The sequence below is a fragment of the Boeremia exigua genome (genome assembly GCF_020726555.1).
Source record: "Boeremia exigua strain MPI-SDFR-AT-0100 chromosome Unknown C7974scaffold_14, whole genome shotgun sequence".
NCBI classification, from domain to species: Eukaryota; Fungi; Ascomycota; class Dothideomycetes; order Pleosporales; family Didymellaceae; genus Boeremia; species Boeremia exigua.
In genome coordinates, this window is record NW_025763531.1 from 144,625 (window position 1) to 169,277 (window position 24,653).

General features: G+C 50.6%; 10 protein-coding genes across 10 annotated transcripts; 5 read left to right on the top strand and 5 right to left on the bottom strand.

Annotated features, from left to right (window-relative positions):
• Positions 1-177: 177 nt before the first annotated feature.
• Positions 178-1,425, top strand: C7974DRAFT_322068 (putative extracellular exo-polygalacturonase; the record flags this gene model as incomplete). Its single annotated transcript, XM_046138831.1, has 1 exon — positions 178-1,425. The coding sequence occupies one exon, from the start codon at positions 178-180 to the stop codon at positions 1,423-1,425; it is 1,248 nt and encodes a 415-aa protein (XP_045991679.1).
• Positions 1,426-2,368: 943 nt separating this feature from the next.
• On the bottom strand, positions 2,369-4,146 carry C7974DRAFT_437621 (general substrate transporter; the record flags this gene model as incomplete). Its single annotated transcript, XM_046145205.1, has 6 exons — positions 2,369-2,591; positions 2,640-3,564; positions 3,620-3,770; positions 3,827-3,907; positions 3,955-4,063; positions 4,118-4,146. The coding sequence occupies 6 exons, from the start codon at positions 4,144-4,146 to the stop codon at positions 2,369-2,371; spliced, it is 1,518 nt and encodes a 505-aa protein (XP_045991680.1).
• Positions 4,147-4,905: 759 nt separating this feature from the next.
• On the top strand, positions 4,906-6,596 carry C7974DRAFT_322141 (beta-xylosidase; the record flags this gene model as incomplete). The annotated part of the gene is made up of 3 exons (XM_046138842.1): positions 4,906-5,065; positions 5,125-6,468; positions 6,526-6,596. The coding sequence occupies 3 exons, from the start codon at positions 4,906-4,908 to the stop codon at positions 6,594-6,596; spliced, it is 1,575 nt and encodes a 524-aa protein (XP_045991681.1).
• A 330-nt stretch (positions 6,597-6,926) lies between these two features.
• C7974DRAFT_437623 (carbohydrate esterase family 8 protein) lies at positions 6,927-8,395 on the bottom strand (the record flags this gene model as incomplete). The annotated part of the gene is made up of 2 exons (XM_046145206.1): positions 6,927-8,054; positions 8,297-8,395. The coding sequence occupies 2 exons, from the start codon at positions 8,393-8,395 to the stop codon at positions 6,927-6,929; spliced, it is 1,227 nt and encodes a 408-aa protein (XP_045991682.1).
• A 989-nt stretch (positions 8,396-9,384) lies between these two features.
• On the top strand, positions 9,385-11,073 carry C7974DRAFT_444445 (polygalacturonase; the record flags this gene model as incomplete). Its single annotated transcript, XM_046145501.1, has 7 exons — positions 9,385-9,838; positions 9,895-10,109; positions 10,170-10,242; positions 10,297-10,581; positions 10,635-10,696; positions 10,774-10,857; positions 10,915-11,073. The coding sequence occupies 7 exons, from the start codon at positions 9,385-9,387 to the stop codon at positions 11,029-11,031; spliced, it is 1,290 nt and encodes a 429-aa protein (XP_045991683.1). The 3' UTR covers positions 11,032-11,073.
• Positions 11,074-12,087: 1,014 nt separating this feature from the next.
• On the bottom strand, positions 12,088-14,221 carry C7974DRAFT_404988 (C6 zinc finger domain protein). The gene is made up of 2 exons (XM_046143008.1): positions 14,068-14,221; positions 12,088-14,006 (listed from the first exon to the last, which is right to left on the bottom strand). Exons 1-2 carry the CDS (start codon positions 14,124-14,126, stop codon positions 12,107-12,109), a joined length of 1,959 nt encoding a protein of 652 aa, XP_045991684.1. The 5' UTR covers positions 14,127-14,221; the 3' UTR covers positions 12,088-12,106.
• Positions 14,222-14,507: 286 nt separating this feature from the next.
• On the bottom strand, positions 14,508-16,276 carry C7974DRAFT_444449 (general substrate transporter). Its single transcript, XM_046145502.1, has 4 exons — positions 15,876-16,276; positions 15,334-15,821; positions 15,108-15,279; positions 14,508-15,050 (listed from the first exon to the last, which is right to left on the bottom strand). Exons 1-4 carry the CDS (start codon positions 16,270-16,272, stop codon positions 14,566-14,568), a joined length of 1,542 nt encoding a protein of 513 aa, XP_045991685.1. The 5' UTR covers positions 16,273-16,276; the 3' UTR covers positions 14,508-14,565.
• Positions 16,277-16,886: 610 nt separating this feature from the next.
• C7974DRAFT_476119 (oxidoreductase) lies at positions 16,887-18,306 on the top strand. The gene is made up of 3 exons (XM_046146662.1): positions 16,887-17,693; positions 17,748-17,861; positions 17,917-18,306. The coding sequence occupies exons 1-3, from the start codon at positions 17,136-17,138 to the stop codon at positions 18,115-18,117; spliced, it is 873 nt and encodes a 290-aa protein (XP_045991686.1). The 5' UTR covers positions 16,887-17,135; the 3' UTR covers positions 18,118-18,306.
• A 362-nt stretch (positions 18,307-18,668) lies between these two features.
• On the bottom strand, positions 18,669-20,557 carry C7974DRAFT_368768 (dihydroxyacetone kinase; the record flags this gene model as incomplete). Its single annotated transcript, XM_046139912.1, has 2 exons — positions 18,669-19,218; positions 19,276-20,557. 2 exons carry the CDS (start codon positions 20,555-20,557, stop codon positions 18,743-18,745), a joined length of 1,758 nt encoding a protein of 585 aa, XP_045991687.1. The 3' UTR covers positions 18,669-18,742.
• Positions 20,558-21,323: 766 nt separating this feature from the next.
• On the top strand, positions 21,324-23,858 carry C7974DRAFT_428754 (dihydroxyacetone synthase). Its single transcript, XM_046144607.1, has 4 exons — positions 21,324-21,604; positions 21,657-21,766; positions 21,823-22,820; positions 22,870-23,858. The coding sequence occupies exons 1-4, from the start codon at positions 21,393-21,395 to the stop codon at positions 23,737-23,739; spliced, it is 2,190 nt and encodes a 729-aa protein (XP_045991688.1). The 5' UTR covers positions 21,324-21,392; the 3' UTR covers positions 23,740-23,858.
• The last annotated feature ends 795 nt before the right edge of the window (positions 23,859-24,653 follow it).

Below are 24,653 nucleotides of genomic sequence, written 5' to 3' on the forward strand. Positions count from 1 at the left end.
CAGCCTCCACATTTAGGCAGATTTTTAAACATTTAGCCAGTGATCGGTGTCTTGAGGGTGACGACTCGATATGCTGATTGGAAAAGTGCGTATATATTACATTTGCAGTGCCATAGTGGCAAAGATTAAGGTTACTATTCAGCACAGGACCTAAACCATCTGCCAAACACATCAAAGATGGGACCTTTTCTTCGCTCTTACTTGCCGCTCATTCTTTCTCTACTGCTGGATTGTATTGGCGTAGCAAATTCATCAGCATCCCCAGTAAGAGTTGTACCAGAAAAGCTTGTCAGACGAGCTGCCTGTATCCCTTCGAGCGGGGCCTCTACATCATTCGATGATGTACCCAGCATTCGGCAAGCCATTACTTTGTGTGGAAATGGGGGTACAATCGTCCTTCCCACAGACAGGACGTATACGCTAAAGTCTCAGCTTGACTTTGCTGGTTGTGTCAACTGTGACTTCCAGATTGAAGGCAGCCTCAAGGCATCGGATGATCTTGCTTACTGGAACGGCAAAAGATATATGATACAGCTGAACGGTGTCAAAGGCGCCAAGATTCGCAGCCTGACAGGCACTGGCCAGATTGACGGCAATGGCCAAGCTGCTTGGGATTGGTTCGCAACAGACACCACTCTCAAGAGACCTGCTTTGCTAGTTATCTCCGCTTCCACTGATGTGACGGTGTCTGGGTTGAGGTTCAAGAACGCCCAGAATGTCTTCGTAAGCGTTGGGAGTAGTTCCTCCCGGTTGCTTTTTTCCGACCTCGACCTAAGGGCCATAAGCAGGACATCAAATCGCCCTAAAAACACGGACGGCTTTGACATAGGGGAAAGCAATGAAGTCACCATATCTTCTGTTTACGTCGAAAACCAGGACGACTGCATCGCTTTCAAGCCAGGATGCAACCACTTGACCGTGACCGGCATTACTTGCGTAGGATCCCATGGTCTGTCTGTAGGGTCACTGGGCAAATCCCCAGGGAGTTATGATACCGTTCAGAATGTGTATGTCAAGGGCGCGGTCATGAGAAACTCTACCAAGGCCGCCGGAATCAAACTCTACCCTGGTGGCTCTGCTCATGGAACCGCACTCGTTCGCAATGTTACCTGGGAAGATGTGACGGTGGACAACTGCGAATACGCTTTCCAGCACTCCGCATGCTATAACGAAGACATGTCTTACTGCTCGGCCAATCCTTCCCAGGCACAAGTCTCAGACATATTTGTGAAGAATTTCCACGGCACGACCAGTTCTAAGAGAGCCTCCACAGTTGCCGAAGTTTACTGTGCTGTCGAAGGTCCGGATTGTGAGATCAAAGTTGAGGACTGGAGCGTCAGATCCCCTAAATCTGCGTCAAATTTCCTCTGCGACAAGATCAGTAGCAGTGACTTGGGCGTCACATGTGTACAGACGAGTCTATAGTAGTCTGCACAGTGTTGCTAGATGAGAAATTGGTCATCATGAGTAGGTGATGGAATGAGTGGTTTTGGATGCGTTGCTCTAGCCAGCCCAACATCAGTGCTCATAACTCATGATCATTCTGAACACGAATCACCAGCGTAGTTCACGTTTCATTTCAGCAAATTGAGATGCTTCATTCTTTCACCGCCTCATTCATCTAGAACTTGTCCATAGCAGAAGTTTAACTTCGCGCATCACCCTGCTACCACGAAGGTTTGACGAGTGACAGTAGCCGTACCAGCGTGGGCGCCTTACATCAGCTCAGTGCTCCTATTGGATCACTGTCAAGGATATGCTTGAGCTCAACCGTCGGATAATTTTAGGCTTCCATTGACAAGGCTGGTTCATGCTATGGAGAAGGATCTACCTGGTCGCAAGCGGCACCACACGCCTACTGACTAACAACGATTCGAGGAAGGCACACGACGATCTTCATTCCTCGCTTTTCTGCGAAACGTCTATCTGGACGATAGTGAGGCAGTTGTGGTCTACACTAATACCCAATTGGGCTAACAAAGATTCAGTGTGGAGAGGCTCCAAAAAATTAACGTATATTGGTGTGGTGTAATAGAAAATTATTTGAGGGGCTAGCTAAGGAGAGGAGAAATGAGAAAAATCCTGGAGGCTAGATCAAAAACGATAACACTCGCAAGAAGCTATATGATGATATATTTCACCACACCTCCCAATTGCAAATGAAGCTTTGTATCTCTCTCCGTTTATATCAATACACGCTACGCTAATGGTGCTATCCAACATGACATTCTACAATCTCGGATTGTATATGTAACAGGTGACTTGTATAGCTCAGGACAGGCAACAAAGCACCGTTATATACGCGATTTGTGGAACTGCATTACGTTTGTCCAGTCAACACTGCCGCCAAGGCTGATGTGCTAGCCTCTTACTGCTTACGCTTGGTGTCATGATCACAAACCTCCTTGTCCGTACCGACCTCCAAACGTGTCATTTCGTCTTCGACAAGCTCAGCACCCTTGGCAACATGATTCACGCCACCGAAAAGCTCATCCATTTGCTCGAGGGCCACCTTCTTTGTTTCAGGAAGGCAGAGCCAGACAAAGGCAGCTAGGCAGATGTTACTCGACATGAAGAAGAAGAACGTTTTCCTTTTTGGAGTTAGCGTATGCTGATGCAAATATGCTGATTGTACTTACAATCCACAATTGGCGTAGAAGGTTGGGAAAAACTGCTGAAAGATGGTGTTCGCGACTCCCTGCATTTGGACGCACATGCCGACTGCCTGAGCGCGTACATGCATAGGAAAGACCTCTGACGTGTAGATCCAGACGGTAGCTCCCCAGGATGGTTTATAGAAGAATATGAAGAGGAAGGCCAAGAAGGCGATCGCGATGCCGACAGCGTGGGTTTTACCCCCATCCACGGTTGGAGTCGCGAGTCCAACAACCGCGATCATCATAGTACACAGAGCCATGCCTAAGGCTCCGACGACAAAAAGAAACTTCCTTCCGAACCGATCCACTGTCCAAACGGCGTTGAGAGTAAATAGAATACCAAAGGTAGCATTCAAAGCGTTGATTAGATTGATGGTGTCAATGCTGTGGAAGACCTTCTTGTAGATTGTCGATGAGTAGCTGTTAAGGGTACCCTGTCCACTGAGTTGTTGACCGATGTTGATGATGAAGACTAGGATAAGACGCTTCCGAATACTGGCATCTTGGATGAGTGCGAGATAAGATTTCCACCTGGTTGGTGCTGCCTCCTGCTCGTAAGCAATGGCCTCCCGGATACAGCGGATCTCCTCCTCGATCTCTTCATGTGACGCGCGCACTCTGTTCAGAGCGGCCCGGGCAGCATCCACGTTGTTGTGCCGACTGATGTGCCAACGAGGTGACTCTGGCATAAAGGGAAGTTGGAGCGTAATGATGACCGGAAGGATCAGCTGGAAGATTACGACTATCTTCCAATCCCAATCACCGAAGGCCTTCCGGTTCCTTGCACAAGTGTAGTTGATCCAATAGGCAACGAAGGACCCCACGGAGTAGAACAGTTGCCAGAAGGCCATGATTTTGCCACGAATTTCGGACGGCGTGACTTCACCGATGTAAATGGGACCAGACGCTTGGCAATATTTAGCAAACTTTCTATAATCCTACTGATTCACGGGAGCACTCACTGATAGCAATTCCTTGGCCAGCGCCGATAACCACGCGACCAACGATGAATGCCGAGAGAGCGCTTCGGGACGCAAATGTTTGAATGAACGTGACAACAATGGTCATGAGACATCCGATAGCCATTCCCCAATGTCGTCCAAGATGGTCAGCCTATGAGCAAGTCAGGCATGTAATCTAGACCGGAGAGCAGTAGTTGTTATGCTTACAATTGGGCCCGCGAAAAACCAACCAGCAATAATCCCACCGACACTGTAAGTAGTGTTGATAAGTCCAATCATATTGTTGTTCTGATTCTCAGTAAGCGCAGCGACGTATCGATGGAAGGTAAGCCTACAGGATGGTCGAAGTGGTCAACCCAATTCGGGGACACTTGAACCGAGTTGAAGACAGATGCATCGTAACCCATCAGTACCATACATCCTGCTGCAACTAGACCGATATACCTAAAGTATACGTCAGGAAACTTGGTCACTGCTGGACATAGAAGGTTGTGTTACCAGTTGTACACAAGCTGTTTGTTGACCATGCTGGAAGCCGCTGGGTGTGATCGATATAAAGAACAATAAGAATTCAAATTATGGGTTTCTGGAGGTTCTCTTCTACCACAAGATTGCAGCTATGCTATTGCGTTTTGGTCTACACGAAAGAGAAGGTCGACTTGATATAGAGTTCATCTCAATCACTGTGAGGCTTACACGTGCAAATGGATCAGAGCTACGATCAGAAGCACGCATGCTTGCAACCGTGCTGATTTTCCAATCAATACCTCAGTCTTGGTCATGTGCAGTCTGTGCACTGACAGCTGTCCCAGCTTTTGGGGAAGAGGTGCAACTGCGCTAATGCACCCCGCGTCGGGTACTACGCACTAGTCTCATTCGTGGAGAATTCCAACGGCATTAGACATGTTACGACCATGCAGGAATATTCTGGCCTTCTCTTGTCACTTGGTAGATAGACTTTAACCGGTACCTTTGCCGCAATATCGTGCTAACCATGTTGGGATCAAGGGTTCCATTCTGGGGCAGCAAGCCCAGCCGTCTTGTTACGACTTGTCACGTCTTATCACGCCTTGTCACGCCATTAAATATAGTGGCACTGTTCGAAGAATTCTACAATGACTATCTAGATATACACGAGTGGGCATTGTCTCCGTTGCCCGGAAGAATCGGCTTCAGCTGATGTCTGTATGCTTGGAGACATGACTTGTCCTTTCGATCTCGCCAGGACCTAGAGTTGCTCTGACAAAACTCTGGTCACAGTGGATAGTTTCCACAAGTGAACTACTATGTCCTCTTCATACTTGAACCCAATCCTCCCGGGATTCTTCCCAGACCCTTCATGTATTCGGGTTGATGACACATTCTATATGATCAATTCTAGTTTCCAGTTTTTTCCTGGACTTCCGATCCACATCTCGAAGGACCTTGTCAACTGGAAACTTGTCGGTAAGCCATGAGCATCTGAGGACTTCTGTAAAGACCATCAGCTTATCAGCTCATTGCAGGACATGCCATATGCAGGCCTGATCAGTTGAGCCTCGAGTATGCGACCACGAAGATAAACAACGCAGAGCGCAAGGAGATATTTACGGCTGGCTTGTACGCACCTGTAGTCAGGTGGCACAATGGCGTATTCTACATTGTTTGCACCAACCTCAGTGGCACGACGCATACCGCATCAGATGAAGACTTCAGGCCGCATAACTTCCTCGTCACCAGCTCCGACTTGAAGAATCCAGGCTCGTTTAGCATAGTAATGCCTTTTGATTTTCATGGAATTGATCCAAGCTTGTTTTTCGATGACGATGGCGAGGTCTACATGCAGGGTAGCTTCATCCATGGTTATCGGAAGAAGCCGGCTACCGTCATTCGGCAAGCTGCGTTTGATGTCCACACAGGTACACTGAAAGGCGAAGCCATCGATATCTGGACAGGATCAGGTGACAAGGTTCCTGAAGGACCTCATGTGTATAAGAAAGATGGCCTCTACTGGCTGCTCATCGCGGAGGGTGGTACACACCATGGACATAAGATCACCATGGCAAGATCGAGGAGTGTTTGGGGCCCATTTGAGGCCTGTGAGCAGAATCCGCTGCTAACAGGTATGGAAAGCTCTATCATCCAGTGCGTCGGCCACGGTGAGCTATTTGACGATGTTCATGGGTCCTGGTGGGTTTGCATGCTGGCACGACGCGAATTCGGTTCTGCATACCCTCTTGGTCGTGAGACCTTCATGGTGCCTGTCAGCTGGCCAAAAGCGGTGTTCCCCAAGATGGAACCAGTCGAGCTCATTCAAGTCCTGGATGATCGGCCCGAATTACCTGCTCGACACGCCCAGACTGCTGCGGAGGCCGTAGTGCTCCTTACATCTCAACGAACTCTGTATTTACGGACCCCGCAACTACAAAACTACGCTCAAACCGAAGATGGACACGGCATTATCTTGAGTTGCACAGAAACTCCTCTCGGAGCAGGTAGCGGCAGCCCAACGTTCGTAGGAGTAAGGCAAACGTCCCTGATCTCCACGGCCGAAACAATCTTGGATCTGAGTTCTCTGCCAGAAACTTGCTGCTGTGGACTGTCTCTGTATAAAGATACCTACCGCCATGTATCATTCGAAATAGACTCTGCTAGAGAGTTCCTCCGTGTTGCCGCAATCTACCCTGGACAGGACCTCGAGCATCTCCAGCCTATATCACTGGGCAGAGCTACAGCCGTCAAATTGATCATCGTCTCTTCGGTGGAACACTATTTGTTTTCTGTTAGTACCTTTGTCAATAAGCAATGGTCTAGCCAGGAGGTTCTCTTCCAATGTTTGGCTGCCAGCCTGAGCGGGGACGACTTCACTGGTAAGTCTTATGGAACGATTTGCTCTACCGGTCGTGGCACTAACATTGTCGCGGCAGGAACCGTGTATGGAATCTATGCGTGCGGATCTAGTGGTACAGTGAAGTTCGACTCATTCGAAGTAAGATAGACAGTACGCTTATGTAGAGCATGAACATTCTTATTAGTTTTGTAGGATGGTTCGTATGGATGAATCGGCTGCTGTTGTTGCCGTGGTGATACAATGCAATTAGAAATCTACCAAGCAGAAGTTCATCCCACGATCAGCGTAGCTCTTCGAAGTCGTGTCATAAGATCACCAGTTAAGCTCAAAATTTATAAAACACAGCAATGATATAGTTACGAAAGTCTCCGCCGATAGCATATTGCAGTCTCTAGTACTATCGTCCGTCTTTGAAAGGTCCATATCGCGATGGAGTGTATATTCCCTGATCTCTGCCGTATATTCCCACGGCGCATTTTAATACGGATAGAATCTCCTATCAATCCACGCAACATGCGGCTGCTTGCCTTTAGTGGTCATAAAGACGTGAGCGGGGCTATAGTAAGGCAACGACCCGGCCTTGTTCAGAACAAGGGTGACATTACCAGCGTTTCGGGCCGTCACATTCCATCCAGGGCCATGGTTCGAGTACTCGGCCATGACAGTGAGGTCATTGTAGTTCGCCTTCGCAGGGTCACTACTCCACTTGGTGTAGCCTTGCGGTAAGATAGTAGCATCCATAGAAGACTCCATGTATACACTTCGATGGAGAGCGTTCCAAGGTCTTCCCAACGAGCATCTGCCCAGATTCTTGGCTGCAACTGTGGATTTGGCTGCTTTCAGTGATGAATGGGCGACGTAGCATCCATATTTGTTGGGAAAAGTTGTGTTGGAGCCTTTCCAGGCGATGATACCACCACTACATCCGCGTAAGACAAGTTTGGATTTCTCGATCCATGTGGTCCCAAAGCCATATAAGAAGTCTGTTTGCCCAGCAATCTCTCCACCATAGAAGTATGAGTTGCCTTGATGACCCACGTAGACTGTATCTTGATAAGAATAGATACCGCACTGGTAAAAACCGGCATTCGCACGACTTATGCTCACTGCGAGGGATGCACCAGCGCTCTGCTCAGCATGAACATTGCGGAAGTCGAGGTTGTAGACTCGAAAGTCAGGGCAACCAAACGGAGTATCCGGAGGCACATTGAAGCCTGTAGGTCCAGAGCCCGTAAGGCTAGCGTTGAGGTTTGGCGCGACAGTCAACACAGATGTATACGCATTGTCATCGAAACCAGATCCGGCTCCATTTGCTGACGCCCAGGAGACGGTTACTAGATTTTTGGACTGCTCCTGTGGATTGCTGGTCTGACCGATGAGTCTTACTGGTGCTCTTCTGGTGACGTTGAGTTGTTCGGTGTAGCTTCCGGCGAGAATGAGGATATTAGACGTCGTCGTGTCGTTGGGTAGGGAGCGAATTGCGCTCTGGATCGTGCTAAAGTGTCCATGGGTTGCGTTCTTCCCTACAACGACGGTACCCTGGGGGCAGCCTTCCAGAACGTTTCGTGTGGGGAACTGGCAAAGCGGATCTACCAATGTCGACGACTTGGTATCTTGCGAGCTGCACAATGGCAGACTGCCAAGACCTGCCGCTAGAAAAGTAGTGAAAACTAACATGTTGATCCAGATGTGATACGATGCCACAGAATGAGTAGGGGCATGAAGCGTGTTAACACAGATCTTGGTCAACTAGCGACATCCAATAATTATGTCCACTACCTACCTGGTCAAGAATCTCCACAGTACTGTAAGCAAGTGCTGCTCAATTGGACCATCACATCACATACGAGTACACTGATTCTCCAGGAGATGCGATTCGCGGAACATTTCAGGGTGCGCAAGTCTGAAAAGTTGCTGTTGCATGGCGAGGCTGATGTACTTTGCATAATGACATGACTGCAATTGAGGCCCACAGCGAAACGGAAGTGAGCTCGGTAATTTAGCCTGAATTACCCCACGGGCACGATTACCCTTCCCAGAGACCCTTGGTTTGCCCGGACCATTGATGATCTATCGCAAGCGTACCTCGCTAGGGGTTGTTGGGGCATTTGAGAGAGCCCCGGTTTACCAAAGCCTTGACTCTACTGCTGAAGCCTCACTCTGATGCCCCAGGCGGCGGCAGGCACCAATCTTGACTGAGATGCGGCATGACAAATCTAAGGGGTGGCCTATTTTGAGTAACTTCAAGATATCGATGTAGAGCAGTTCGAATTCTCTGTAACATTGGAGACATGAACGGCCTCCAAGTACCCTTCGTTCTTTCCAACGATTCTCTAACCTCAACACAACATGAATTCCAGGTGGCCACACCACTACGTCAGTCTCCAGTTCTTCAGCTTACTCCTTTGCTATCTTGGGAAGCTGGTCATTCAATCTTCGGAGCAGACCTACTGTTATGAGAAGACTTTCCTAATGCTACTAGCGCGTCATGTCCTAATCTGGAACGGTGCCGATTGGAGAACTTATCTACAGGATAGCTCGTTTCGGGGACTGTCATCCTTTACACGGCAGGCAATGCACGATAGCAGAGAATCGACGTGTGACCTCACTTGTGAGAAGACGCTGATACGTGGTATCTTCGGATTAGCTTGGTTTTTGATTAGCCGTGACCCCAGTTTCCGCTTGGAAAGGTCAGCCAATACTAACAAAAGCTGTGCGTTCCCCGCACACTGGCTGCCGCACCGGCTTATAGAGTTGGCTCCAAGTGTTGGGCGACCTAGCCCTTCCCAGAGTTAAGCTTCAACGAAGAGTTCCAGAGAGAAAGGTCGCGCAACATCTCCCGTGCCAGCGATGTCCAGTATTTAAGGTCGGGAGAACCATAGCTTCGACGACCAGCCTGATAACGCTTCTGAATTTGCCAATTACTTCCCACATCATGCATTTACATCAAGCTCTTCTAGCAGTGAGTGTGCTAGCTGTGGCGGTTTCGCAATCAGCCCCCTCATCTCCCAATCACTCACCACCTTCAAATGCACCTACAGGCTTCACCTTAGGTCCGGCTACACGCCAGTCGAATCTCTTCAAAGTCTGCGCCATCTCCGATACACCAGCAGATGTCGGACCCTCCATCTTGAAGGCAGCAAAGGACTGCAACAATGGAGGAACGGTGTACTTCCCAGCCGGAAAAACATACACGATCGCCACAAGCCTCGATCTGACGTTCTTGAAGAACATCAGTTTTGCCATTCTCGGTCGAATTGTTTTTAGCGACGACATAGGCATCTGGCCTGGTCAGACATTTGACTACCCCTTCCAAGGCGCAAGCATGTTCTGGCGCTTTGGGGGTTCCAATGTCAGCATCTTCGGCCTAGGGAAAGGTGTTATCGACGGTAAGAGCAATTGTGAGTAACAATGATCTGAAGATGGAAGGCTTACGACTCACTAGGTCTTGGTCAGAAATATTGGACAGCCATGAAGACAGATCCTAACGTCAAACGACCGATCCTTTTCGGTACAGATGGCCTACACAGAGCCGTCATTTCTGGGTTGACTATGAAAAACCCCCCTGGATGGTTTAACCTATACACAAATTCAACAGACCTCCTTATAACAGACATGAAGTTAATCGTTGAGTCGGCCGACTCGAACTTTCCTGCCAAGGTGAAATGATCTACTCTGCTCAGTCAAAACTAATGAAAAGCTACTAACGTATTCTTGCAGAATACAGACGGCTTCGACACCTACCGAAGCTCTCGCATTGTCCTGCAGAACTCTGTGGTGCGCAACACCGATGGTACGAAGAAGGCTCTCGGATATCGTTTATTGCACTCGCAGCTAATACGCTCAGATTGCGTCTCATTCAAGCCAAACACCACTGAGATGACTGTGCAGAATCTCGATTGCACCGGATCGCACGGCATCTCAGTAGGCAGCTTTGGCCAGTACCAAAACGAGATTGACATTGTAGAGAATCTTTTGATACACAACGTTACTCTGCGCAATGGATCAGATGCTGCACGCATCAAAGTGTGGCCCGGGGTCCCAGCGGGTACAGTCAACTCTGAGTCAGGAGGCGGCGGCGGCATGGTACGAAACGTCAAGTATCACAGAGTCAGGTCTTACAACAACGAGAGTAAGTCGTGGTGATCACGAGATTGAGCATGGTCTGATAATCTGTTCCTCCAGACTCTCTTGCTCTCACTCAATGCTACGGTGTCAAGGACCAGGCATTCTGTAATGCGAACCCTGTAAGGCTCTCTTGTGGCCTTGACTTCTAGACAGCTACAACGTGTTAACGTCAAACCAGTCGTGACTCACCATTGAGAATATCGAGTTTGTCGACTTTGCAGGAGTAACTGGAAAGAAGTACGACCCGCGAGCTGGCTATCTAACATGCAGCAGCCCAGCAGTAATTATACTCCCAACCGCAAGACTTGAAAGTGTAGCAACCCTGATTTGCAAACAGGTGTGCAAGAATATTCGCGCCCGAAACATCAACTTCAGCGTGCCGAGTAACAAGACAGTGACGTACCAGTGTGTCAATGTCGATAGGTCTTTGTTGGAGTTGAACTGTATTAATTAGGCATTAGAGGGAAAACTGTGGGCGCAGCTGGAGGAAGCGCACATTTGTTTCAATATGTAACATGGGTTACATTCGAGTAGCGCACACAACAAGCCATCGGGTTCTCTAGCCCTAAGACCTCAATGTCTCAAAACCCAATCTCGAGTTGCTCCTAGGGGAAGAGGGAATCAAGCTTGCTATCCAAGCGATCAAGGGACCTCAGGAACTAAGCGTGCAACGCGCTGCTATAGTCTACAAGGTCTCTGAGACAACCCTCCGCCGACAACGCGTTGGGAAGTAGCTAATACACAATACCCACCCCAGACCATTAAATTCAAGAGCCAGAAGAGAGGGCGCTTGTGCAGTATATTAAGAAGCTTAATAACTAAGAATTTGCCAAAACGCTTTATTACGTTCGAGAGCACTCGTGACCGCAAACAATTCCCGCTAAACAGTGGCAGACTTGTTGCGCACCGCGCACGTCTTGCGATGGTGCCGCGGGTTACTGGTATCTAGCAACAGTCGAACTAACGATTAACATTTTGGAGCCACTCTCTGAATAACGGCTTCACATGCAGCGTGGTCTGTCGTTTTCAAAATCATATTGATGGCAAATTTGGCGAACGGCTCCTCGTCAACAATGGCATCCAATTTAGATGCAATGCGAGCCTCCGTTGAGGCTTCACTGCAGATTACGCGCTCTTGTGTTAACCGTACGGCGTTAGACATAATGAGTCGTCGCTGAGCTTGCCTACGATAGAGCCGATGTCGAACTTGTACGTTATGGGTTCCAAAGCCTGCTCACGCTTTGACTAGGTGATCAGAAGTCTAAGGTAGCTTTTGCACGCGCGAAATATGAAGTATTAGGGGAAGCATTGTCAGGGATTCGTCGTTGACGTTGTTGCTCATACTACCAGCCACGGAGTGGTCTGTTGTGTCTGACATGGAAGCAGCACGCGAGACGCCTTCAGCTAAAGGTCGAGACCGCGAGGCTACGGCTTGATCCGCATCTATACAATCCATGTTACCATAGTGGAAGGAGCTCTAAGTGTAGTCAAGTGATTAGTGGAACTGTTCTGATTTTACAACATTTAGTTTAGTCGTTTCCCCAAAATTCTTTGAGGTCCTCAGCCCGCCAGTTTGTTCCCCACCCAGTCTCTCTCTCGATCTTTGCCAGCAGCTCTAAGATTGCTGTCTGTTCACTTTCATGGCTCATCCACTGCCCGGCAATCCAAAGCGGCTGTACAGCATTCGTCCAAGCTCCATGGTGACAGTTGCTAGCCGAAATGCCGCAGATCTGACGCGCATGCCAAAAAATAGAACTCGGCTTAGGCGTGACTATAATTTTGGAAGGTTTGTGCTGCAACATTAGCATCGAGGACGTATGGTAGAGCTGATTGCCTGAAATAGCGGCGGGATTACTATACAAGACCGTCGGGAAAGGTCTTGTAGTCGGTGCGATGGAGAAAGTAGGACGCATTTCTGCTGGACGTCTCCTATACCAACCATCGAGATTGTGCCACAACGCTGTCCAGCGGGCAGCATACGTACTGCTGCTTTCTTCAATACCAGACGGCGAGGCTCCCACACGCTCAGTGAGGTGTGAGCGGAAACCAAGGAGATCAAGAACTTGAGCGCACATGTAGACGGCATAGCACGCATATGCGTCAAAACCGTCTTGTCCTTCGAACAGGGTGATAGCTGCATCGATGTCAAGCGATGAGGCCCAGTGTTCGATGGGTATAAGCGGGCTCATAGATGCGATCAGTCCTCCGCACACATCCATCCGAGCGAAGCACCAAAACAGTGCTTGATTGATGCCACCCGAAAAACCGTTGATACCAACGGCGTCGATCAGATAGGCACAACCTTCTAGATGTTGACGCCAGGCTTTGGGCGAGCTGCTCAGCATTTCAAGAACGCATAGTACAACGCAGGATGCAATTACGGAAGTGCTGCGCGTATGGAGTTGAGGAAGAACGAGCTGAATAGCCATTTGATAGAGGGCAAGGCTGCGCTCAGTGTGCCTGCTTTGCTGTTTCCGCTCAAGTTGACGTGCAGACACGGCAAGGATCGAGTACCGTAGGTGGTCGACTGAGCGTGCCATTACGGGAAGCGTGTGCTGGAAATGCCGCTTGATGTCGAATTTGTCTAGCCAGGGTGCGACTTCGTTCGTCCAGTTCTGCCACAACTCACATTCTTCTTCGTCGGACAGCTGGGGTACAAACGAACGTGACAAGTGTAGGCCTTCAGGCCGAGGATCGTCTAGAAGCGCCGAGAGTGATAGATTCCGGCTCGTCGTTTTGTCCAAGTTTGAACTCGTGAGCCAAGCTTGTTCGTCTCTACAGGTTTCCGGAGTGCCCGGACGTGTGGGTAGGGTGGATCTAACCTCGTGTATGAGATGACTTCGGAGCGTAGAATGGGCGTCAAGATAAGCGGATCCTGGAATGAAAACACTATCTCCGTAGAGATCAATAGCAACCGGACTATGCCAGAGGGACTCAAAGTCGCAAGGAGTAGATGAGGCCACAGGAAGGCTACCCATCTCAGTTTCGGAATGTTTAGTATGCACTTCGTAATGCTGAACATTGGCGAAGCTAGCAGCTACGTCCTCAGATGCCGCTCCTTCCTGCCATACTGAACTCTCTTGGGGTCGAGGATCTTGTCCGTCGTTTGTGTCTTGTCCATCGTTCATGGAGGGGGAGTCAGCGATAGCAAGTTGGTCGTCAAGGTGGCACGACGCGTCCGTGGCTTCAGAGTGCTGGTAGTCGCGAATTATCTCCGCCGTGATGTTTTGGATTCTGAACCGCGTAGGTTCTCGTCCCGGTCGCTTGTTCTGCAGCGCTGATGATCTCCCTGTTGTGATTCCCAAGGCGTTTTGAGGTAGGAACACGAGGCGCGGGCCCCATTTGCAATCATGGCCCCTGCTGCTACAGCGGCCACATGCAGGTCTTTTTCCGTCGCATTTTCTCTTCTTTCCTTTACAGTTTAGACATCTCGAGGGGTCTGTCAGCATGCAGTATCGGATCACAGTCAGGTTTTACGCATTATACTGACCCGTGCCGTGTTCTTCCCGCATTCGGTTCTTGCTGGTGGGGCATGCTGTTTTCTGCCATCCTCACCGTTTTATAAATAAGTATGTAACGGAGACCCGCTCTGTTGAGCAATGTGACGGAAAATTATGTTTTAATGGACGGTGGTTTCTCATATCCGTGCTGTAGAAAAAGATGTTGCCACTAGCTGGTGGCGTAGCGTGTGGAGACCCCGCATCTGGCAAGGAGAATTCTAGCGCAGCGCGCCATCAGGTGGGATCTCGAATGCGGTAACCCCGAACATGTCCACCGAATCAGGTCAACGTTCACCGCCTAGGCTGATCCAGAATGTCTAGAGCCAGCCACGTATCTCTCAGAGGTGTGCGCGTTCGGTAAGGAAAAACATTGGATTGACCAACTCTTGAAAAGGCAATATTGACCCCATGCAGGTGACCCACCCCCTGACCTTGATTTACACACGTTACCCAACACAAGGCGTCAGAAAATCTCGGAGCTTCTTGCCTCAACCCTGCCTCGTCACCTCAGTCATCTGGACGTTGGACTCTTTCTCGGCATCAACTCCAGTCAACCTTGCCAAGTCGCCGGGCTCCCCCCAGCTCTCCTTCCAATGCATCGTCACCTTGCCTCCAGTGAACAATCTGTCAATGTTCTCAAGCGACAGTCCACAAGTCTCTGGGTAGAAGAAATAGATAAGCGGCAAGAAGAAAGCATTGAAGACGGCAAAGTAAACATAGGTGCGCCATCCGATACTGTTGATGCTGACTGGAGTGATTTCCACAACAAGGAACGTAAAGATCCAGTTCGATGCCGTCGCGAGGGAGGCAGCACGGGTACGAATGGCGAGCGGCGCGTATTCAGCGGGTAGAAGCCATGGAATGGCAAGGAGTCCCACAGCGAAGAAGAAGTTGAAGAGGAAGAGCATGACGATGGCCACGATTCCCGCGCCCTTGGATCCATTCGCAACAGTACCCGCAAGCACGGCCATGCCTAGAAGGTGCAAAGTTAGCGTGTTTCGCACATAGGTCCAACCTGGACAGTACGTACAGGTAGCCTGGCCACCAGCGGCGAAAAGCATAAGTTTTCGCCGGCCTAGTCGATCGATGATCCAGATAGGTATCAACGAAGACAAGAAGTAGGCGATGCCGTTGAACCCAGCAAGCAACAGCGACAGATCACGCGTTATGCCCACGGACTGTTGGAAGATAACCGGAGCGTACTGGCGCATTGTTAGCATGCTTGATCATGTGAGCTTCCAGGCGGGCGAACTTACATAGGTGATGAGGTTGATACCAGATAGCTGTTGCATGAACTGGCCGCCAATACCGAGCAAAGTTCTGTGAAGGAATTTCTGTTCCCCGTTTTTCAACATTGTCTTGAAACTTCCTCCAGCAGCGGCTGCACGTTCTTCCGCCACTGCGTGTTGAATGTGAGCAAGATCACGTTTGAGACTCTCATCGTCCGGATCGAGGGTGCGGGCGTCCTTCTCTACTGCCCATAGAATGTGCTTTGCCTCTTCGTGACGATCATGTGCGATGAGCCATCGCGGCGACTCGGGCAGGAAGCAAACGCCTACAAACGTGACAATGGCGAACAATATCTGCAGCGCAAGAGGAAAGCGAAATTGCGCATCGTTCGACACGAAACTCATGCCGTAGTCGACCCAGTATGCGAGCATAACGCCGAAGATGTTGATAGCGAGTTCAATGCAGAGTCCTCGGCCGCGATCGTTGGCTTTCATGAGCTCCGAGTGCCAGACAGCTGATTTACGTCAGTCATCATCCCTATCATAAACGTCTCCAAAGGCATGCTTACGAATAGTACTGGTGTTCATGCCATTGCCCAGTCCTGCCACAATGCGGCCAACAATCATTTGGGGAATGCCAAATGACGCAGCTTGAAGCGCAGCGCCGATGCTAAGGATAACGCACCCGAGCAGAATGCATTTTCTTCTGCCCAGCCTCTCTCCGAAGAGAAAGCAAAAAATAGCGCCGAAGAAGCAACCAATCTCGTAGATGGCTACAACAGTGCCTTGGAGTGAGGAGCTGCCGCCGCCGCCATTCGCGGTGTCTATCTCCGGAAAGGTCTGTGTGAATGCAGTGCCAGTGAGCAGACCTGACATAACACCCTGGTCATAACCGAACAGGAGAAAGCCTGATCCTGCCGTGGCAGTGATGGCCCAGTTGAGGGGTCTGCCGGTAAGATAGGTCATGGTGGAACAACTAGGTTTTCTGTCAGCATGCGGCCCTCCACAGTCACCTTCTCTTTCCTGGATCTGAATTTGTACCTCAACAGGCTTCAATTGTGTGCCGCAGTAGGCTCATGTGCTGCTGGAAGATAGGAAAAGCTTCAGATGCCCATAGGAGTTGAACGAGTTCTCAGGGGGGTAGCGCAGGAGAGGGTTCGTCTGGTCGACCACAGAGAACTTGTGGGAGGCAAGACGAGATGGAATAAGATCGATGAATTCTGCAAGGTCCAGGAAAATGACTTGAGTATATAACCTCGATGGGAATGGGACGAATCGATGCTTGTGTTGCGTTGGTCCCTCTGGTATCGTGGGGCCCCGTGAATTTCCCCAGATGGCGTCACGTGGCACTTGGCTTGACAGGCAAGACAGACGACGAGCAAGGCACTTCTCAATGAGGAAATCGAAAGCGCAAGTGTCTGGCGCTTGCACCGCGCTAACCCATCGCGCCACGTTCACACTTTTCGGCCACTGCGGTCGGCAATGCCTATTTGGCCAGACTGCACAGCGTTCGACGTCACGCTGATCAAGCTTAACTCTGTCCAAATCATTAGCCGCGTTGCTTAGACACGACCCCACATCTCCAGCAGGCATGTGCGAACTTTTGTGGATACGGGAGTCGGCCTCGGTATTTGCAGGACATAATCTTTTTTCGGAACTTACCATAAACGGGATCCCGAACTACTGTGCTTATTTCTTGCCTACTAAAGCTAGAGATAGAGGTACATGTAAGATTCCAGTGTACTTCCACCCTCCCACCACTCCACGCTTACAAACATCAACCGTAATCCAAGTTGTGGCAGATCCGCGTTGCCTTCATACGTCGCATTATGACTCCATCGGCAACTGAAAGCGTGTTGGGTGCAGTCCTACCTTCTACGACCCCAGTATCGAGCTCGCAACTCTCTACAATGTTCTCTCTTGCGGGTCAAACGATTGCCATCACTGGCGGTGGTCGAGGGCTTGGAATTACTCTTGCTTCTGCTGTTCTCGAAGCAGGCGGCCATGTAGCATGCCTCGACATCCTTCCCGAGCCGAGCAGTACAGAATGGGCAACTTTGCAAAAACTCGCCAAGAAGACTTCGACCACAGCTTCGTACCGGAAGTGCGATGTCACAAGCGAGGCAGACGTTACACAAGTCTTAGAAGAGGTATCGCAGGAAGGCGAGGCGCGCGGCGCCCCGCTCCATGGCATGGTCGCATGCGCAGGGATTCAACAAAGTGTGCCAGCACTCGAGTACGAAGCATCCGACTTTGAGCGCGTTCTGAGGGTGAACGTTGTCGGGGCCTTTATATCGGTAAAGAGAGCGGCGAGGATCTTCAAGGAGAAAGAAACTGCAGGCAGCATTGTGTTGATCGCCAGCATGTCAGGCCAGATCGCCAATAGGGTACCTCATCTGTTCGTACTGAACTCCTGCATCGGTCTCTGACAATGACTACAGGGTCTGACCTGTACGGCCTACAACTCTAGCAAGTCAGCCGTTCACCAAATGTGCCGATCGCTTGCGCAAGAATGGGGCCAGTACGGCATCCGAGTAAACACACTTTCGCCTGGCGTAAGAGGCTTTCTGCACCATCCTCTCTTACAGACATCGCTGACCGATCTTGCAGTACATTCGAACTGCAATGACGGATGAACTCCTTGCGGCCGACCCGGAGGTCGAGAAGACGTGGATGGCAGGCGCGCTCCTAGGAAAGCTAGGCGTGCCGGATGATTTCAAGGCGCCAGCGATATTCTTGTTGGCTGACGGCAGTCGATTCATGACCGGTGCGGATCTAAGAGTTGATGGTGGTCATTGTGCTGCAGCTTGAGATTTAGAGACGGTTGGATGAACGAGACACAGAGAGGGGGGTGTTTCTCTGCTCCCTTATACTTTCTTCTAGATTGGAAGCTTAGATGGTCTGAACAGAAGAACAAAAAGGAACGACAAACTACACGTCCGCGTATTCTTGATGTTGCTGCGCGCATGTAAGCTTGCAACACTGCCTTTCACACATACCTTGTTCCGTCTGTCTCAGTACTCTGGACGCGTCAGCGGTACTCCGTATATTCTATCAGCCTTATCAAGCACGGTAACTCGTCCTCATACACTGGGACACGTATCCGAGCCAGACATGGGAACGTACCTTGCCCGAGGGTTTACAAGACGTCAAGATCGTTTATGCTGTCACTAGTGCGCTATAGTGGCTCCAGCATAGCGATCTCAGGAACAGAGCGAACCGCCTAACAGTTCTGCATTCGCCCGCTGATGGTTACATGTCTCTCCGTAACCCATTTCGTAATGGAAATAAATTGATGTTTGAATGCCCTCTCAGCTTGACGAAGTTAGAGGCTACGACACTCTTCTAATGGAGAACGAGCAAGAGGCACTACGAGCAACAAGATACCACGAGGAGCAGATATACGTACGCATCGAAATGATGTCCTCCTCGAAGCCTAGCCTCGAACAAGGCCCTCAAAGAGCTTACTGAGCCCCCAAGCGCCTGGATCCGGGATCTTCCCCAACCATCTGTCTTCATTGCCGATATACACAGACCTTCCCAAACCGGGCCGCATGAACCTCGTCTTCTCCGCGCCTTCTCTGGCGGCCAGCGATGCCTCATGCAGGCCTGCTGTGCGCAATGTTGTAGTGAAAGGGATTAGGGCGTCCATGAGCGTCCTGTCGCCCACAGTTGCTGGGGTGTATCTTCCTAGGGCAGCGAGCGCCGTGTCCAGAGCGTCGCTCCAGAATCCCGAGTTGACGGTTGTAGGTTCGTGTGCATGGGATTTGAAGTAACGGGTAAGGTTGTTGAGGAATATGGCGTATAGTGCACCGGAAGTGCCATCCATGTTGCTTTCAATCGACGATGTGATGCTTGTTAGTAAGCTTACAACGTCAGTAAGTGGCAATGTCTCGAGTAAATTCAGAATGCCTGCGTAAAAGATTAGTGTTACACTTCCATGTCCGTCAGTCAGATCGACGAGCTTACCTTGTGCGCCTCGTTTCAGAGTAGTCCCGCAGTCTCCGTCCCCAACAATGCTATCGTACCTGGTGATTTCCGACTCCGAAGCAACAACGCTCTCCAAGCCCGCTCGAAGACAGCTTACTGTCTCGTCTAGATTGCAATCGAGACGACTTTTGAGTTTTGGATCGTTCTTGTACATTACTGGCATCTCAGCTCTCTCATGAAGCTGTGGGGGCGTCGAAGTGCTTGATCGTGCGATCCCGTGCCAGCCAAATGCGTTACAGGGCGCATCCAGCAATTCCGCAAGGCTTTCCTCGACGCCTGTTTCCACTGCATTGAGCAAGCTGATCGAGAACCCAGCTCCGTCCAAGCTGGTCATGAACGTTCCCGAATAGATCCTGATAGTATCCTTCTGATACCGTCTCTCCAGTTGGTCCGCAACTTCTGTAACAACAGCACCCAGCTCCAGAACACTCAAAGCGCCCAGGTTGTTCACTAGTACGATGACCTCCCTAGTCTGAGTTTGGAGAAAGTTCCTTTCGGGGTCGTTTACATCGAGAATCTGCTGAAGCATCTCCGCAATAAGGGAAGGGAGTTCGGCATCGGACGCGTTTCTTCGCCCGCAACCGAACTCGTTGTGTATGCCCATTCCAAGCTCAACCTCATCCGAAGCGACGAGATTGTCGGTGTCTTCTTTGGAGGTACCCGGGACATGCACCCGGTCAAGACATGCCCCGATACTTCCAAGGTTGTTGGCAACAAGTCGGCCAACACGCACAATAGTATCGAGGTCATAACCGACAGAAGCCATGGCGCCAGTGACTTTAGCCACCAAGACGGTTCCAGCAATTCCACGTCGTCCTACCCTTCCCGCTCGGCTCCTTACAACGCTGACATCGTCGCCCACAACAAGCATCTCGGTCCTTAACGCTGGATTGGCTGCCTTCGCTTTCTCTAGAGCCACGCCGAAGTTCAAGACGTCGCCAGTATAATTCATGAGTACGACCAGAATGCCTTTGGATGCGTTGACGTTCTCAATGGCAGTCAATACCTGCCGAGAAGACGGCGATGCGAAGACCGTACCCGAGACGGCTGCTGTGAGAAGGCCTGCCCCAACGAAGCCCGTGAACGATGGCTCGTGGCCAGCGCCACCACCAGAAACGATTGATATTCGGTCATGTTCGCTTGGAGCATACAAGATCTTGTTTTCGGTGTCAACGGACAAGGCTGGGTTGATGAGCTGGAAGGATTTGAGGGCGGACACCACCAGCGCGGTCGGATCGTTTACGAAATGCTTTGTTCGCATGTTGTGGAAGAAGGCTGGACGCACGAACGATGTCAAATAGATGGGTTTGGTGGAAGTTGAACGAGAGAGAACTTTCGTCGCAACAAACTGTGAACATGTCCCTCAACATCGAGGAGTGCACTACGACAATAAGAATGATCTGAGACCTGCGTGCCTGATACGCTACACAGCTCGACTTAGAGCCGTGCGAACGACTTCGCGTACGTGCGCATGAACACCCCAAATCCGGCAACACAACCTCCTTTGTCTACTCGCTGTTGTTGCCGGATCGTCTCAAGGGAGTATGCTGCTCGCTCTGTCGTCCGTTGAGCATGCCTCTAGACTTTGTTACGATAACAAAAGCACATTGTCTGATAGCTGCTGTAACAGACTGGGCGGAACTTAGAATGGCTAGACTCGAAGTCTGTGCGTCTTTGTTTTGCCGCTAGTTTCGAGCGGAGGCGGCTAACATATCCTAAACAGGAAACCGGAAGCGCCTCTGGTAGAAAGGATACCTGTGCGCGCCGCATGCGTCGTCGTTACTCCTTATTCTGATATCTGGGGCGCGGGTCGCGGCCCATTGCTAGGAGAAACTGCGGCGCTTGACCGGAAAAGAACAGCTAGTGGTTGGGCTTACCACTTCCAGACGTTAATGCTGTGGGGTTGCAAAGGAGACTGGGTGCCCTCATCATATGTGTGACACACCGGATAGCCCGATTGGGCTTTCCGGTGCGCTGCCATGAACATAATCCAGACGATTTCGTTGTACCGATGCCATGATAGTCCAGAGAATTCTTCGGCCTTCTGATCAACTCTTGCTTTCGACTCTAAATCTTGGCCTTTTCTCTGTCCCAACATGACAGCCGCAGACACGCACCTCGGACAAGATGTTCCACAAGCGAACGGCGCAACCGACTACGGCGACAATGTTGTTGATGCGTTGAAGAAAGAAGAGAAGGTGGAGTCGCGGGCGGTACAAAAGTTATCGAAGGAGCAGGACCATGTATTGAAGAGTTTCCGGCTGCTGATAGCAGACTTGTGCCAGCAGTACAATGGAGGCCATCCCGGGTAAGTCCACGTTAGTGACCGCTGGAAGGGTAGAGAACTTACGAGAGAGCAGCGGAGCTATCGGAATGGCGGCTATTGGAGTTGCGTTGTGGAAATACGTGATGCGATACGCGCCACACACTCCTGACTACTTTAACCGCGACCGTTTTGTTTTGTCAAATGGTGAGCTCTGAATCCTGCAGTATTTGGAGACAAGATTTGGGACTGACTGCGACCAGGGCACACTTGTCTCTTCCAGTATTCCTTCTTGCACCTTACTGGCTACAAGGCCATGACTCTGGATCAGCTGAAATCGTACCACTCTGACCGAGTCGATGCATTGTGCCCTGGCCACCCAGAAATCGAGCACGAGGGAGTCGAAGTCACAACAGGCCCGCTCGGACAAGGTGTTGCAAATGCGGTCGGTCTAGCTATAGCGACCAAGAACCTGCAAGCTACCTACAACAAGCCAGAGTTTGACATTGTCTCAAACCACACGTGGTGCATGATCGGAGACGCCTGCCTACAGGAAGGTGTTGCGCTCGAAGCCATCTCACTGGCAGGTCATCTTAAATTGAACAACCTTACCATCATCTACGACAACAACCAGGTCACCTGCGACGGCAGTGTGGATCTCACAAACACCGAGGATGTCAATGCCAAGATGAGAGCTTGCGGCTGGAACGTCATTGACATTGAAGATGGATGCTTTGACATCGAAGGCATTGTGGAAGCGCTGGACACAGCCCGTACGGCCACTAGTAAGCCCACATTTGTCAACGTCCACACAATCATCGGCATCGGCAGTGCTGTGGCTGGAGACGCAACTGCTCATGGTGCTGCTTTTGGTGCTGCGGACGTGGCAAACATGAAGAAGCTCTACGACTTCGATCCAGAGGAAAGCTTTGTTATTAGTCGAGAGGTGCAAGACTTTTTCAAAGACATCCCTGCAAGAGGCCAGGAGCTAGTGCAGGAGTGGGAAAGGAAGTTGCAGGAGTACGATGCCAGATACCCAGACCTGGCCGCGGAGCTCCGGCGACGGACGAAGGGTGACCTGCCTGAGAAATGGCAGGAACTGATACCAGACGCGTTCCCGGATGCAGCCACAGCAACGAGGAAATCTTCTGGTCTTGTGTTCAACCCCATCGCAGAGAAGATCAACAACTTTGTGGTGGGCACGGCGGATCTGTCGCCATCGGTCCATATGATGTGGAAGGGCAAAGAGGACTTTCAGCACGTGTGTAATGTCCCTACTGTTGCAAAGAAAGCTCACTAACGATATCCAGCCGGATCTGAAGACAGCTTGTAACATTACCGGCAGCTACAGCGGCCGGTATATCCATTACGGCGTGCGAGAGCATGCCATGTGCGCTATCTCCAATGGTCTTGCAGCCTTTGGTCCGAACACCTTCATTCCTGTTACGTCAACCTTTTTTATGTTCTACCTCTATGCTGCACCAGCTGTTCGCATGGGCGCGCTGCAACGCCTCCAAGTCATCCACGCCGCCACACACGATTCTATCGGCATGGGTGAGGACGGTCCGACCCATCAGCCAATCGAACTGGCCAGCCTCTACCGTGCAATGCCTAATGTACTGTATATCCGGCCAGCTGATAGCGAGGAGACAGCAGGAGCATGGATTACAGCGATCAAGGCAAAGAACACACCATCTATCATCTCGACATCACGACACACATTGCCGCAGCAGAAGAAGACACAACGAGATATGGTCGCCAAGGGCGCGTACGTGATTGAGGAAGTAGAAGACGCTGACGTGACGTTACTTGGTGTCGGTGCAGAGTTGTGCCACGCCGTAGACGCGGCCAGAGAGCTAAAGGCAAAGAACATCAAGGCGCGTGTTGTTAGCTTCCCATGCCAGCGCCTGTTTGAAGAGCAGCCACTCGAGTACAAGCGAAACACGCTGCGCAGAGACCGTGGTGTTCCTGCTATAGTTATTGAACCGTATGCACCAAATGGCTGGGAGAGATATGCCGATGCTGCCGTCTGCATCAAACGCTTTGGCCATAGTCTGCCTGGCAAGGCCGCCTACAAGCATTTTGGCTTCGATGTCCAGAGTCTGGTGACGAAGGTTGAAGTGTACCTACAGAACTTAGAGACGGATCCCATTCTGCGCAGCGAGTTCGTTGACTTATAAGCGTTAGGACCTTTGCAAGGTTCGGGAAAGGTGCGTGATGTAAGACAGTTGTACAGGGTTGTAGTAGTTGCTTTCAGAACCTGCCATGTAGGAATTGTCTAGAACAGCTCCACATATACACAAAGCAAAACCTCGGTTTTTGATGATTGATTCAACCAGTCCTTTTTCAAGCCTGGGCTCATTCTGCCAGAAAGCTGCTGATAACGTTGTTAACCGCCAAGAGAGACGTCTCCGATGACTGGGTGTTCGGCTTCCTCACGCGTTAGTCAGATGCACTCACATCACGATGGGACCTCTGCCATGGCCTCCAGTCGCAACGCTGCTGGTTCCCACGATAAGTACAGCAATGGCTTCGACATACTAGGGTTCAGAATAAGCGAGAGGAACATAGGGGCGGGGCACACGTACGATATGTATGAGAAGGGCTTCATGATCGGAGTACTGGGCAAGAGCAAGAGGATCTCCAGCAAGACAGAGTGGAAGCGGAAGCAGTTCAAATATGCGCTTACGGATGGCAATCGCGAATGGATAACGCTCGTAGCGTGCGTCGGGGCTTTTGGAAAAGCCCTCCCACCTGCCCCCATATACTCCACCGAATCCGAGAACGTCCAGGAAGCGTGGGTACTCGACGCGGATAAGAACAACCACCACATCTGCGTCACCAGGACTGCCTCTGGGCTGTCAGGTAACGATACAGGCCTTGGCTGGAAAGCTCACACTCAAAGCCTTTGAGGCTATGAGTGTTCACCCACTCAATCGCGGCAGAATCCTTTGCCAACTCAAGCCTGCAGCATCTGAGACCTCACGCTCGCCAGCAACACTTATGGAGAAGCTAAGAAGGTACAGAGTGCCGCTAAATTATTGCTCCATTCGACTTTGCTGTTCTTGTGCCAGATCGGTGCGAGAAGATTCTT

What these genes read in the sequence shown, in the direction of transcription:
- C7974DRAFT_476119 (XM_046146662.1), top strand. Translation starts at nt 17,136, where the DNA reads ATGACTCCATCGGCAACTGAAAGCGTGTTGGGTGCAGTCCTACCTTCT. An exon ending in CAGGCCAGATCGCCAATAGG is followed by an intron (nt 17,694 to 17,747) that starts GTACCTCATCTG and finishes CAATGACTACAG; the next exon opens with GGTCTGACCTGTACGGCCTA. An exon ending in TAAACACACTTTCGCCTGGC is followed by an intron (nt 17,862 to 17,916) that starts GTAAGAGGCTTT and finishes CCGATCTTGCAG; the next exon opens with TACATTCGAACTGCAATGAC.
- C7974DRAFT_444449 (XM_046145502.1), bottom strand. Translation starts at nt 16,272, where the DNA reads ATGACCTATCTTACCGGCAGACCCCTCAACTGGGCCATCACTGCCACG. An exon ending in CATGAACACCAGTACTATTC is followed by an intron (nt 15,822 to 15,875) that starts GTAAGCATGCCT and finishes GACGTAAATCAG; the next exon opens with CTGTCTGGCACTCGGAGCTC. An exon ending in CGCTGGTGGCCAGGCTACCT is followed by an intron (nt 15,051 to 15,107) that starts GTACGTACTGTC and finishes TGCACCTTCTAG; the next exon opens with GCATGGCCGTGCTTGCGGGT.
- C7974DRAFT_404988 (XM_046143008.1), bottom strand. Translation starts at nt 14,126, where the DNA reads ATGGCAGAAAACAGCATGCCCCACCAGCAAGAACCGAATGCGGGAAGA. An exon ending in GCGGGAAGAACACGGCACGG is followed by an intron (nt 14,007 to 14,067) that starts GTCAGTATAATG and finishes AGACCCCTCGAG; the next exon opens with ATGTCTAAACTGTAAAGGAA.
- C7974DRAFT_428754 (XM_046144607.1), top strand. Translation starts at nt 21,393, where the DNA reads ATGACAGCCGCAGACACGCACCTCGGACAAGATGTTCCACAAGCGAAC. An exon ending in TACAATGGAGGCCATCCCGG is followed by an intron (nt 21,605 to 21,656) that starts GTAAGTCCACGT and finishes ACGAGAGAGCAG; the next exon opens with CGGAGCTATCGGAATGGCGG. An exon ending in GCAAAGAGGACTTTCAGCAC is followed by an intron (nt 22,821 to 22,869) that starts GTGTGTAATGTC and finishes AACGATATCCAG; the next exon opens with CCGGATCTGAAGACAGCTTG.